Consider the following 14,299-nt stretch of genomic DNA (forward strand, 5'->3'; position numbering starts at 1 on the left):
TTATCTGTAGCCTGCACCGGAATGGGGAAGCGTGGAATTTGGACAGCTCGTTTTAGAAAAACAATCAGTGAACTGTACTTTATTACTAATTCGTGACGTCGGCGTGCTATTTGGGGGCGGTGTCGTGCTGATGCGCTGCGTTTCATGTTACCTTCAAGTGCTCCTCGGAACTTTAAGTTGTAGTCTGAAAGTGTACTACTTTTCAACTACGTGTGACGTTTTCCGACGCTGTTTTCGATTCTGAATTTAATCGATGCACAATTACTTTGTTTTACAGCGGAAATCCATTCTAAAATACAGTTCAGATTTTAATAATGTGTTAGAAATTTGTTTCCATTAGCAGTGAACGCTGCATTTACGAATTTCTGCCACTAATTGAGACATTTTTAAAGCTCTTAAATCATAGAAAGTCCCCTCTCAATTAGTGAAGCTGTCATAAGCTGTTGTTTTTCTATTACATCGTTCATTTGTAACGGCTCCTTTAGTAAACTTCGTATTTCCGACTCCGTAGCTTGGCAGCGTTTGACAGGAGGCTGTCCTTGGCTAGCCGAGTTAGCCACTGCAAGCTAAGCAACAAATACAATTTCTCTGCTTTCAGTCTATGTGAAGTTTACGGTGAGTCTACGTTACCGGTCGTCTGTTACGAGTGCTATGATGTCTAAAACACCGACAGGATTTGAGAACTTAACACCAGTGTCCCTTTTACTAGCCATCGTAACTCAGCTAGCTTGAATCTCAACTACCGTCAATAACCCCTGGCTTCAACAATATGCTTACTGCAACCTTTAAAATACACTAACAACATGAGAAATAACTTCAGCTAGTTTCGTTCGAGAGAATTTAGAGAATTTCAATTGTCACAGCATAATTCATCATATACGAATATTGTGTGATTTAACTTTAGTAGTAGCCTGACTGTGTATTTCATTGTATTAAATGTTACAGTATCTGCTTATGATTCATCAGAACAGTGGTTAAAAAATAAACCTAAACCTTTGTATGGTAAGATGTTAGCCAAAATGGTTCTGATTTGTCTGTCTCTCTGCCACATTAACTACAGTGATGACGTTACAAGTTATCAAGATTTCAGCTACAGTTTGTTATCACTACAGGAAGCTGAAAGGCTAAAAAATGAGACTTGAATGATAACAAACTGTAGTGGTGACTACAGTTTGTTGTCCCTACATGAGGGTGAAGCACTAAGAAATGAGACTACAGTTTCTGATAACTACAGTTTGTTATCGCTCCAGTCTCATTTATTAGTGTTTCAGCCTCCTGTTTTGTCTCTTTCATTCGTGTTGTTACAGGTCCTGTGACTGTTTGGCCTCCTGCCCCCCTCAGGTTAAGGGCTGAGGGTTGGGCTCATGTCATTCAGTCAGACTGAGGAGGGGGGTCTATCTCAGGCTGCCCCAAAAGACAACAACCAGGACCTGTTTGACAGCTCCACTCAGGCTGAGGCCACAGTGAAAACACCTGAGGATCAGGTGAAGGTGTGTAAAGATGTAAATGTTTGTGATGTTTCTGTTAACCTTAACCTCAATCCAACTAATATCCAAAATCCCAGTCAAGTTAATTCCCATAGCTCCTACCCCAAGTTGTTTTCTTTGACATTTAAACATTAGAGAGATTTTGTACATAGTCTGGGCTTGTTCAGTGTGGCTGTTTCCCATTATAACAAGATAAGTCTGGATGTTCTTAAAACAAACAAATGCTGGTGTGATGCTTGCAGTGCTGAAAAAGACAATGAAATAGGCTCTGTTGAAGAAACTGATGATTAAGAAACTGATGAATTGTGAATAGATATGTCGTACACAATGGATGTGAATGGGTGCTTTACAGTAAGGATTATTTTTAGGTCTTGCCTAATCTGTGTTACTGATTAAAATGTCAACACATTAATGTTGTCATCGCTGGCCTGATGCCGAATAGGGCGCTGGACTCTCCTGAAGGGACTTGGTCACTATTAGTGGCAGTTTAACTACAAGTTGGATTGCAGTTTCAGCGGTGTTTTACTGATGTATATATTCATTTACTGATTTTACAGAGGAAGAAATTGGCCCACTTGGAGGTATCTATGGCAAGGTGAAACCTGCCAGAAAAACAAAGACAAAGACCACTTTATGTAATACGAAATTTAATTTTGCACTGTGTCAGTCACTAAAGCGATCCTGAATTTGAAAAAGTGCAGCTGTTGATTTTAGTAATGTGGCTCTATTTAAAGCCACAACTGAAAGACTACAAGGTGTTTGTTTGTGTTCCTGTCCTCTCAAACAAAAATAGCTTCTGCATTCTTTACTCACCAAGTGACAGAAGCGTAAATGGAAATGCTGAGCTTGTGTCTGGGGAAATGAAGAGAGCTATAGGTGGGCATCACATGCTGCCCCCCTTTATGGTCTTCACACATAGTAGAGTTTTGGCATAGCAAGTTGTGCAAGAGAGACAACAAACCCAGTGTGGTGTACACGGCTGGTGTCAGAACATTTCTGCCTTTGACTGTGAGGAGGTTTTATCATTTACATTCCAGAGAGTTTGTTGCTAAATGGTTTGCTATCCTGGCAGACAGTACTCATGCAGAAAGAAATTTCTTACAAGGTGATCAACAAGATTTAATTCTTTGGAAGGGTGTTCCATTCAATTCCAGTTAATCCTTTATCATATTAGAAATCTGTATAGTAGCTGAAGGCACATTACACTGTAAACTGAATTGCTGATTTGTAATCTTTGTGTTGTGCCAAACTGTGGCATGTTTTTTTTTGTAACATCCTAAAACAGGAGCAGTCCAGTACCAAAACTATTAAGAACAACATTGTTTGTGGACAGAAGATATTCTGTGAAAACAGATTGTTTCCGAGCTGTAGTCGTATCAGTTTAGTGAAGCAGAAGAAACAAGAGACAGTCTGTCGAGAAGGAAAGGATAAAACAGAGCTTTGTGTGTTTGGCCAAGAGGAGGCCTGATCCTTTTTTTTACCCAGTGTCCTTTGCTTTGTCTGATGGTCTCAGTTTATTTCACGGGATTTTAGTAGACCAATGCATACTTAGTTCTATGTTTTCTTATCCTTCAGAGTTGAGCAGTGGGCTGTTCTAAAGATAGAAAACACTGGTATATGTACTGCAATTATATACTGTATATAGCAGGCATTTCCTTTTTTCCTGGTAAATGATCAATATTTGTGACACGAGGAAAAAGAAATATTGATTTCAGATCTTGAGCATGTTGCCACCATTTTTGTTCAGGTTTCGCCCGTGGTGGATGAGGTCTCTCCTTCTTCGACGTCTTCTTTTGAGATGCTTGACATGGAGTCAGTCCCAGCTCCTTACCAAGAAGTGCAGCCTCACTGGTTTTTCTGTCGACGTGCCGATGACGACACCTCTTGGCTTCCTTTCAGCAGAGAAGACTCAGACAAACTAGAGAATGCCTGCAACACTGGTAAGAATTTGTATTTAATTAAAATCTGTTTTATAAAGTCTAAATGTACTGTATGGTTATAAATAGGTTATCAGAGGTTATGGATTATGTCATTATTTGAAAAGTTGGAAAAGAGGGTATTTGCTATAAACAGCTGTTGGAAAGTTAGAGCGTCTAAGCTTTGTGGTCACCACTGGCCTGGTGCCCAGCAGGGTAGTAGATTTTCCTGTTAGGACATGCTCACTGTCACTAGCAGTTTAACAGCAAGTTAAAATTCAGTTTCTGGCCGGTTTTATGTGAGCTTAACTATGATTCATTATTTAGTTTCACAGTTCTGTGGTCTAAAATGACACAGTGGTTTTACAGGTGCAGTGCTTTTCCTGTAACATACTTAAAATCTTGTCTACATTTATGATCATTTACATCCCCGCAAAGGGAAATGTAAAATAGAAAAAGAGTAGTGAATGATTTCCAAATCTTTTGAGAGAGACAATTTCTTCAATTCTATGTAAGGACTTCACAGTCAATACAAGTTATTGTTTTTTGCTTTGACAATATAACTATCTGCAAAGAAAGACAGGGTGTTAGGGCTTTTGTTAACATTTCTGTAGAAGATTTGTTATATTATTCCAGAAGAACAGACTCATGTGAGCATTGATTAATGCAAAGTGTCAACATAGTCCTGTGGATCAATATAGCTTGAAAAGTAACTGGTTAAACAATGCAATTGTAGTATACGCAACCCCTAATACACTATAATTACATACATGACAAGCCATGTAGGCTTACACATTCAACAACTTTCTTCCAGAATCCCAGAAGCCTTGAACATTCCCATAAATAATAGGTTCATATAGTTTTGTCGTCTGTGCATCCAGCACAAATATTTGAAACTTCAGCAAACATGTTTCCGGAGCAAGGATTTTCATTTGTGAAGACTGGGATAAGAACTTTTTCTTTGTTTGTTTGTTTTTACATCTGCCTGTTTATGTGTTTACTTTGCAGTAGGAGATGAGGAAGAGGATGTGGTGGTGGCTGTGGATGGAGAGCGATATGATGTACATGTCAAGGAGAGGATGCGCTATGCTGTGTATTGGGAGCAAGCTCCCACTGAAGTTCGCCGCTGTACCTGGTTCTACAAAGGAGATAAAGACACTAAATTCATGCCTTACCCAGAGGACTTCAGCAAGAATCTGGAGGTTGTCCGACACTGACGCAAAGTTTTTAAAGTTTCTAACTTTATTCTCGTACTAACTTTGAGTGTTCCCAAGTTACTCTTTTCATGTATGTTGGTTCTCATCTGCACATCATATTTTTCAGGATGCATATATGATAGCAGTGACCTTGGACGAATGGAAGAGGAAGCTGGACTTTCCTACTGGAGAGACTGTTATCTTACACAATCCGAAGGTAAGGTCTGCTGTTAAAACATTAGCTTGTAAGCAATAAATACTGCATATACATGACGAAGCCACACCATGGGTTTTCTGATTATACAGTGGCTGCAAATAGTATCAGACATTTAAACCATGTCTGAAAACACATGCATTCCATTGCTTGAGGAAACAAGTTAAAGCAAAAAAGATGTTTTTTTTAGGTTTAAATGACAAACATTAGAAACATTTTAAATTAGTTATGTTGTTTCCTTCTAATAAGCCTCTGTTCACTGCTCCTGTCTCAGCTGATAATGCAGTATCAGCCAATAGGATTGCAGGATGAGTGGGTGTCCTCCCCTTCGGAGCAGACCCGACCGCGAACTGTCAAGAGGGGAGTCGACAATGTCTTTGTAGAAATACCTGATGGTATGTGTTGGAGTACTGTAAGAGTTTTACTGTATTACCCATAGTCAGCACTTTTGGGCTCATTATATTTGTGTTTCCAGGTGAATCAGAGAAGGTGGACCACCTTGTCTTTATGGTGCATGGCATCGGCCCTGCATGTGACTTGCGCTTCAGATCCATCATACAATGTGGTAAGTTTGTGTGTATATATGTATTGTATGTTCACATTTATTTCTGTGCATTTATGACACCTTTTCATCACGTGTTTCACCAGTAAATGACTTCAGGAGTGCTTCCCTGTCCCTCCTGGCCTCTCATTATAAGCGTGCTCAGCAGGATGGCCAGGTGGGCCGAGTGGAGTTCCTCCCAGTCAACTGGCACAGCGCTTTACATGGGGATGCCACTGGTGTAGACGAGTAAGTATGAAGAGATATAGAGAGTCAACAAAACAAGATGCTTCCATTGATCATTACTACTTTTGTCTCTGTTAATTGCTGAAAATGGTCAAACTTACTCTCCTTGTTTTTTCACTTTCTCCCTCTTTCTCCACTTTCTAGGGACATCCAGAGGATCACTCTACCCAGCATCAGTAGGCTGAGACATTTCACCAACGACACTCTGTTGGACTTGTTTTTCTATAACAGCCCCACCTACTGCCAGACCATAGTGGACACAGTGGCTTCAGAGATCAACAGACTGCATGCCCTCTTTCAGCGGAGACACCCAGAATTCAATGAGGCGGTTTCAGTAGTGGGCCATAGCCTGGGTTAGAGATGCGCAAACTCAGAAACACACACACAGTCACAAGGAAACTGAACATAAAAATACTGACTTTCAACTCTTCTGCTTTGTGTCTTGTTCCTCAGGTTCACTGATCCTGTTTGACCTGCTTACTAATCAGAGGAATGGATCACAAGTCAGAGAAGGGGTACGACATGACATACACTATAAAAGATGGAAAAAATTAATATTTCTCTATATGTAAATAAAACAAAACTGTTGTACTATTCTGTCCCACTCTGTGGTTAAGGTGCCTTCTGGTGAGCTCTGTAATGTGAACTGCGACACACTGGAGCAGACTCTAAACAGACTGGGCCTACAGCAATACCTGGGAACACTGCAGGCTGAAAACCTTGACATAGAATCACTGGTAACAAGTGCACACAATGAACATGCAATATCAAGCCTAAAGCACAGTTAGAACTGAGAGTTTATGGACAGAATTGGTGTATACTGCACAGACCTTAAAGCCTCCTGAGAGAAATTTGATTTGACTTAAAAACCCAAGAATCTCTGTGTTTAGGCTCTTTGCCAAGACAGCGATCTCAAAGATCTAGGAATTCCTCTTGGACCCCGGAAGAAGATCTTGAACTATGTCAGGAGGAAGTGGCTTCCAGAGGTCAGACAGGTGAAACTTAAACTTGTTTTCTTGTTTTGATGCAGGTGACCAACTCTTTTTCATAGCATGGTTGGATCTGGACTTTATCTGGAAGAAATAGTTGGATGGTTGTGAAGTTTGCATTATTATACCTTCACTGTCCATCAAGGCCACATAATAATCTCCCTTTTTTCTTTTACAAAAAAGCAACTCATTGAATGTATTGCATAATGTTTGACTGGTGCTGATGTGGGCTGTGTGTACTTATATGTATTCTTAATTCTAAAGACAAGATGCAACTATTTACTGTAAAGGAGCCAATTTACTGTACGTAACAGTGAGAAGCTGGCTGTTTGTCATTTAATTTATGGCCAGTTCCTCTCTTGCTTGGAGCTTTCCTAAATCATCCAAAGTGATCCAAATGATTCTGAAAAGATAGACTCTACTGTATTTGTGGTTCATATATCCTTTTAATATTTCTTAATCTGAACAGGACTGTAAGACAGAGGCATTACGTCAGGCATTGGGGTTGCAAGTACCACCTCAAGTTGCCAGTGATAACGATGGTAACCAGTCTTCAGGAGCGACGCCTCAGCAGTCCCAGTTCCACAGGACGCAGTCTGTCACCAGTGCTGTAGACTATGAATACTTCGATGTTGGCATTGGACAGGTAGCACACATGCACACACATGCAGTATGTTTATTTGTGCTTGGGAGGTGAAGCTTTGATGCACCTTCCTGCTTCTTTCCTCCCCCCGCTTGCGTGGACAGACCAATGGGAGCATAGCCAAGGGACAGGTGTGTCTCACAGGGTGTCCACTTTCTCTCAGGCTTTGTCCTTTGCTGTTTTCGATCTCACTGTGCCTCGAGTTTACCAACATACTGGGCAGTTTGGTCAGGAAGTCTCAAGGCACCTAAATTGTAGTGGCTCTTTTATGAGCAATAGCATTTCCATGGTAGTGTCACATTGTGTTGTGTTTGTCCCAGTGAGGTGTCCAACCCAGTGCCACACTCTGTATCTGTGCTCACACACGTGTCAGTCCTGCATGAACAGTCATCTCCTTGGTCTTCTCCTTATTTGCTCTTTTGACATTGTCTTGTCATGAATTATACTGTAGTTTTAATGATTTTAAACTTCATTCTTAAACAAAGGAGCACTCTCCCATTTTCCTTAATAGATCAACATGTGTCCTACATATCCTCATTGTACAAAACTGTGAAAATCAGCACAGGTTTCTGACTCTACCTTCTATCCACAGGTATCCATTGATTATCCACAGCTGGCATTCCAACCTCAGACGTTTTTTGCATTTGGCTCTCCAATTGGAATGTTTCTGACTGTACGAGGGCTTAAACGCATCGATCCAAACTACACCTTCCCAACCTGCAAGCGCTTTTACAACATCTACCACCCAGTGAGTGATCACACACTTACTGCATACTTCATACACTTCCCATTCTAGCACACACCCTGTGCTCTGACCCAAAAAAGAATTATACCAGCTTTTACTCTCACCCCAACCGGTTGAGGCAGATGGCCACCTTCTCTAAGCCTGGTTATGTCAGAGGTTTTTTTCCCTCCATGTTAAAGTTGACGGTGTTTGGTTCCTCCTGCTGTTGCCAAATGCTTGCTCATAGCGAATCCAAAGGGAACTCTGAATAGTCGGGTTCTCCGTTTCAAATAAGTAAGGTCTTACCTCACTGTGTTAAGTGCTATGAGATGATATGTGTTCTGAACTGGTGCTATATAAATAAAATTGAATTTAATTAATTGTATTTGCCACAGATATACTTTATATTTTGTCTTTTAAATAAATTTGAATGTTACGGAACTTGATATTGGAAGTGACACATGTGACTGTGATCATTAAGACAATAACAAGATAACTAATAGTACCAACAAGTACACTGCACTTCACTTGACCTACTTACTCTAACCTACTTGTTGCATCCAAGATTATGCCAACCTAACTCACGCCATCAAAGAGAACTGTTGACATAAAGACACTGAAACTGGAGTCTTTCTCTTCCTACATAAGAAAGAGGTCATCTACTAAAAGTTGCATCTATCTTTTCTTTTTCACCCCCGTGTAGTATGATCCTGTTGCATATCGGATAGAGCCCATGATTGTTTCAGACGTGGATGTGGAGCCCATGCTAATCCCTCACCATAAAGGCCGCAAGAGGATGCACCTGGGTATTACTGTTGCTCTTTGTTGACTTTGTTCACCAGTACTGTTGTATGAGCTTTAGGTTAATGTCCATCTCTATTTGTCTATGTCCTGTAGAACTGAAGGACAGCTTGACCCGCATGAGTATGGATTTGAAGAACAATGTACTGGGATCATTACGTACAGCATGGCAGTCTTTTGCCAGACTACCTGTTGCTGCCCTGCCCCCAGTGGAGGAAGGAGAATCTTCAATAGAGAGAAACCTTCAGGAGACACAGGGTAGAAAAAGCACTTTTACTTGCCATTGTTTTATTTGTATGTGTGTGTGTGTATGAGTGTGAATGTGCACCAGAGTGTGTCTAACCCAGTGTCCTCATACTCCTCTCACCCCTCTCTGCATGTTGCCACCCTCCCCCCCACTCTCTTCTACTCTATCTGCTGGTTTCTACTGCTTCCCTCAGCCCTTACCACTTTGTCTCGTACCTCAGCCTCAGCGGCAGACACTGCTTCTGCTAAGAGGGAAGACAAAAGTGCTGGTTTTTGGACTAAAATACTGGAGTGGCCCAGGGCCCTTCATAAGCATTATTTCCAAGGTAAGCCAGGATTGTCATTAGGCTGTTTTGAATTAGGAAAATAAATTAATTAACTAATTCTATCTTATTACTGCTGTGAGGTTGATTTAGTAACCTTCCAGTCCTCTCTCAAAGAGCACTCTTTCTGAACTCTCATGATTTTGTGAAAGCCTATGAGCCCCCATAAACCATCTTTCAGTTTGTTGCATTTCACTTCACCAGCTTTAATCTGGAAAAAGTTCCATTATTCAGACAAAAGAGGCAAAATTACACACTATCACTACTTTTTTTTCAGCTATTAATGATATCCTGCAATACCTGCAGGATTTTTAAAAAATGCTTAGTTACAATGGATTACTTTGGCACATTTGCTCTTATGCAAAAAGCAAATGTTATATAATTTAAACCATTTTTGCCACAGGCTCTTCACTACCTTTTTGCTCCTCCTCCCCCCTTGCCTGACTGCATTACCACCTGCTGTATGTCTTGTCTTGAACTTTAGCATAATTTACTGACACCTCCCTCAGGCCTTTCCCCCTCCTTCCCTGCTATTAGTTCTGATTGGCTGAATTCATTGTCTGCTTCAATCAAGTATCTGTCCCAGGGCACACTCTAGTATGCCCAGCAGCACAGTAGCGATCACACTAGCTTTTTTAACATGAGTAAATGGCTGGAGCTGAACCTGCAGGTAACGCCATCCGTCAGTATAAGATCACCTATAGTAGGTACATGTGGCTACACGTCCTGCATCTTAAATATTTAATCTGTCAGTTCTCTCTGTTCCTTAAATGGCTTAAGGGGAATACAGCTGTTGTGATAACGGACTGTACAATTCAATGACACTTCTCACTCTTCACTAGGTGTCCCTTAAAGCGAGTTTTTCATTTGAAATCATTACATAATGTGAGGTAATTTGAGAAAACGACTACCATCGTTTAATTTTAACATTTCAAGCCAGAACATGCTGAGGTGGATGTTTCAGAAATTTACATTGTATAAGAAGATAACAGCTAGCTGTTTAGGGTTCATCAGAACTGCATTATTTCTTTGTGTGAGATTGCTCTTTACGTGCATTTTAGGGTGATTGTATATACATTTTTCATGTCAAAGCAAAAGGTTGACTCCATGATAAACTGTCGTATAGTAGTCATCTACTCATAAACTATCAAGTTAAGTCATAGTTATGTGTATGACACATTTAAAACAGCAATTGTTAACCCAAAGTGCTTTTCAATGGAAAATTAACTATAATGTTTATACCTGATTAATTTACATGACTCAGACTATCAATAAATGTCTTTAAGAAGGATAAACTGATTTTTTTCCCTTTCTCTGTAAGCTGAAAATACCCACTATGAAATGGAGCACACTACCTTTTACACAGGATCACAATAAAGTACTACAGTACAGTAAAATAGTCCTATAAAACATTACATTTTGTGATTAAAAACTGCTCATATCTGCTAAAATCTCTTCAAATCATCTTTTATAATTCTTGTCTAAAACAAATGACCATTGAGGTGGGGTAGCTCCTGTTGTAGATGGTGACTGAATTACAAATCACAGGGTCTTCTGAAATTTGATTAACAGCAAAGTCGAACACATTTTATCTTATTAGCATGTGTGAACAAACCTTTCCTGTTCTGTTGCTGTTATCATCGTTTATGCCTGCAACATTCACACAGTGACTCATCTCTCGAGTAGACACTTATAGATTAATGTGACTTTGGTTCAGCTGCAGAACAGTGGTGGATTAAAGTGCTGCCTTCTTTTTCCACTCTATCATCTGATTATCTGAACTCATTTTAACAAAGAAGATGAGTCCAAAGAGATAGCTGCTGCTGGCTATTGTCACTGTTTTGTTGTCTGCTTATTCAGCCTTATCTGTTGTGACTTGTGTCCCTGCAGGAGTGTGTGAGGAGGCAGAGTCCTCAGTATCAGCAGAGCAGACAGAGCAGCCTGAGATTAAAATGGGAATGCTGAATGAAGGAAGGCGAATTGACTACGTGCTTCAGGAAAAACCCATCGAGAGCTTCAATGAATACCTGTTTGCCATCCAGTCTCATCTGTGTTACTGGTGAGTCCTGCGTATCTGCGGAGGTGTTGACTAGAGGAACTTTGCTCTTTTGTATTTTGTCATCATGATATTTTCCCTTTGTTGTATCACATTTTACGTCAATGATTTTCATTTTTACTGCAAGTACATTATTTGTCTGTCTTTTAGGGAGTCGGAGGATACAGCGCTCCTGCTGCTGAAGGAGATTTACGACAAGCTAGGTGTGGCCTTTGAACAGCCTCAACAGTAATAAAGTTGTATGAATGTATACTTAGTGCATGACAGTAATCTGAAAGTAAGAAAACGAAATGAAGGACAGCTAACGGAGCAAGAAGCAGCACAACCCTCTTCCAGAATGCCTTACTGTCTTGGTGTTACCTGATTGCCACAATCACTCCTCCTCTGACAGTGGAGACCATTTGACTGCAGTCAGGTGACGTTGGTTCACATATGCCAGTCTGTTAGAATCAGTGGCGGCCACTTGGCGTCGCTTAAACTGTCTTTGCAGGATTGGAGTCAGGTTCTGACAGTTGTTTCAAACCCACACAAACATCACTGTCATGCTCCTCGTCGCACTTTTTCGAGTCATTCTTTATTTTACTGTAATTTGCACTTTCAGTAACTAAATACCACTAAATACCGTCAATACCCAAAACACAGTACTTACAGTATGTATGTGTACATTGTTGATCACTTTGCATTGTATGTAAAGTAGGATTAATCTTCAGCTGGCATTTCTTTCTAATTTACAGCAAAAAAAATTTTAAAAATTCCACAATGTAATCAAAATTGTAAATTATACTCTGAAAATATTTATTTCCAAGACTCTAAAAATCATAAATGTAAAATTAGAATTCGCTAAAATGTTGTTTTTGTGTATTCAACGGGGCATCTGTTTTTAGACTTAAGCCTCTCTTAACCAAGGAACCTCTACCATAACAAAACAAAAACAGGTTAGGTTATTGTTTAACTAGACATTGTTTGCTTTCAGATTAGGAAAGTGAAAGGTGATATTTTGTCTGTTAAAAGTTTCCTGGCAGCTCTGTTGTCTCTGCTGGCATCAAGGCCTCTTGAAACTCAAAGCTGCTGCTCCTATATTTGTGCAATGTTGCAGTAATGTGGATGTCATGCCTGCCATATAAAAAACATAATGTAGTTCTGTACTGGCAGTGAAAATGATGTTCATTTTTGTGTTCTCTTCGCATTTTTATTTGATTTGAAGTATGTCTGCCACCCGGATCGTGTCTACCACATGTATCTGAAAGAAGAAATCCTAATGAAGAATTATGTCAGAACTAAAGTACGAAAATGCAGGTGCTTGAAAAGATGACCTGGTTGTCTTTTTACGGTGTGTTTAAGTGTGTGTGAGTACTGTATGTTATGACGCTGTGTAAACTGTACAAAAAGACGCCCTCTATCTTCCAGGTCTGTGACATTCCTCCGTCACCACTCTCTTCTTTCTGCTCCTTTACAGTCGACCCACGTAACTTTGCTTGAGTCCATAACAGTAATATATTATTTATCCTAAAAGCTCACATACACAGTCCTAACTGTTTCGTTATCTGAGGGCCAAAAGATACACGTTCCTCCTGTCTGTTCCTTTGTATTGAGGTATTGTAAATCGCCTTTTCTATCTGTACTGCATGCACTTCTTTGTAATATGAAAGCAGAGTTTCTCAAAATATTCTGGTCCTGACCCAATGTTAGGTCTCAAAATTTCCATATTTCTCATGGACCCAGCAATAAGTGAATTTTCATATAAAAATTTTATTTGAAAGGCATGATGAATAAATTACATAAAAATTATGTATTCCACAGCTATTCTATTTTATATAAAAGAATATGTATAGTACAAATATGAGAATATTATAAATATCCAAAATCTGCATATCTGACAACACAAGGTCCAGATTACAAAGTTTAGAAACTCTGTTAGAATAATTTCACTTTATAAAAAACTCATTTTTTTATGCACTGTCAGGGTACCGCAGCCCCTCCAACAAAGCTCTGAATGAGCCGTTTCTCAGCCCGATGGGTATAACAGCTGCACAATTTAATAAATTCACCTAGTGAGGTTGTTCATTTTCTTCTTTTAGAAATGCACTTACCACAAAGTTACCATGACGATGTTTTCTCGAACTTTAATATTGTCTCTGTAAATGATGGTGTCTAAGCAGTAAAAACTGGAGTTTATGGTCTTTGACTCTTCTTCATTAACAGAGCCACTTGTTGTGGTGTTTGGTACTAATATGCTGATACATACCAAAAAATCCCAAACGTTTTCCTTCCTGAATACATACCCAATGAATGCGGTTACATGTATTGTGTGCCATAATAAAACATTGCAAGTGTCTTCTTGTGGTTCACTCAAGCATGCTTATTGTGGGTTTGAAAACACAATAATTCAACCTGCAGCCACTGGTGGGAAGTAAGTGGGTACATTTAATCAAGTACTGAGCTTATGTGCAATTTTGAGGTACTTAACTTGAGCATTTCCTGTTTTTTTGCTGCTTTATACCACCATTCTTACTTTTCACAGGGTGATATTTTACTTTCTGTTCTTTAGTTATGTTTAAGATGGAAATTTAATGCAATGGATAATATAACAAGCTTTTAAAATAGAACATCCCATTGAAGGTGACGCCAGCAATTTCCAGTCTTTTTGGTTCCTGATGCCTCCCAAATTTTTTTGCCTTGTCTTCTGCATGATTAATATTAATTCATATATCACAACTCTTCATTTTTATGTGGCTTCCCTGTACAAAAGCCTGTATATGAAGTACTTCACATTAGCTCCACCTGCAGCAACTAACAGTGACATGCAGCTTACTCACTGATAGTTCAGGATTAATAATTAAATGAAATAAAGATGCCACATATAAGATTGTATATTATTTAGAGAGACCAAAACCGAAACACTTAAATTACAAATTGA

General features: G+C 39.5%; 1 protein-coding gene across 3 annotated transcripts; it reads left to right on the forward strand.

The window, feature by feature from the left end:
* Positions 1–366: 366 nt before the first annotated feature.
* ddhd2 (DDHD domain containing 2) lies at positions 367–13,717 on the forward strand. Of its 3 annotated transcripts, XM_023294165.3 has the most exons (20): positions 367–615; positions 1,308–1,490; positions 3,235–3,427; positions 4,412–4,605; positions 4,727–4,816; positions 5,088–5,208; positions 5,289–5,378; positions 5,462–5,603; positions 5,745–5,953; positions 6,054–6,115; positions 6,218–6,337; positions 6,491–6,595; positions 7,059–7,235; positions 7,337–7,363; positions 7,825–7,980; positions 8,660–8,762; positions 8,854–9,015; positions 9,198–9,329; positions 11,217–11,385; positions 11,533–13,717. In XM_023294165.3, the coding sequence occupies exons 2-20, from the start codon at positions 1,365–1,367 to the stop codon at positions 11,612–11,614; spliced, it is 2,460 nt and encodes an 819-aa protein (XP_023149933.2). In that variant the 5' UTR covers positions 367–615; positions 1,308–1,364; the 3' UTR covers positions 11,615–13,717. The 3 variants fall into 3 exon arrangements, with proteins under 3 accessions (XP_023149933.2, XP_023149935.2, XP_023149934.2); XM_023294167.3 differs by lacking the exon at positions 7,337–7,363 and having other exon boundaries at positions 392–615; XM_023294166.3 differs by lacking the exon at positions 9,198–9,329 and having other exon boundaries at positions 394–615.
* Positions 13,718–14,299: the final 582 nt, after the last annotated feature.

Source organism: Amphiprion ocellaris, chromosome 6 (genome assembly GCF_022539595.1).
Source record: "Amphiprion ocellaris isolate individual 3 ecotype Okinawa chromosome 6, ASM2253959v1, whole genome shotgun sequence".
Taxonomy (NCBI): Eukaryota; Metazoa; Chordata; class Actinopteri; family Pomacentridae; genus Amphiprion; species Amphiprion ocellaris.

Coding starts and splice junctions, on each gene's coding strand:
- ddhd2 (XM_023294165.3), top strand. CDS start 1,365: ATGTCATTCAGTCAGACTGAGGAGGGGGGTCTATCTCAGGCTGCCCCA. Junction 1,491..3,234: donor CACCTGAGGATCAGGTGAAG/GTGTGTAAAGAT, acceptor ATTTTTGTTCAG/GTTTCGCCCGTGGTGGATGA. Junction 7,364..7,824: donor GGAGCATAGCCAAGGGACAG/GTGTGTCTCACA, acceptor TTCTATCCACAG/GTATCCATTGATTATCCACA.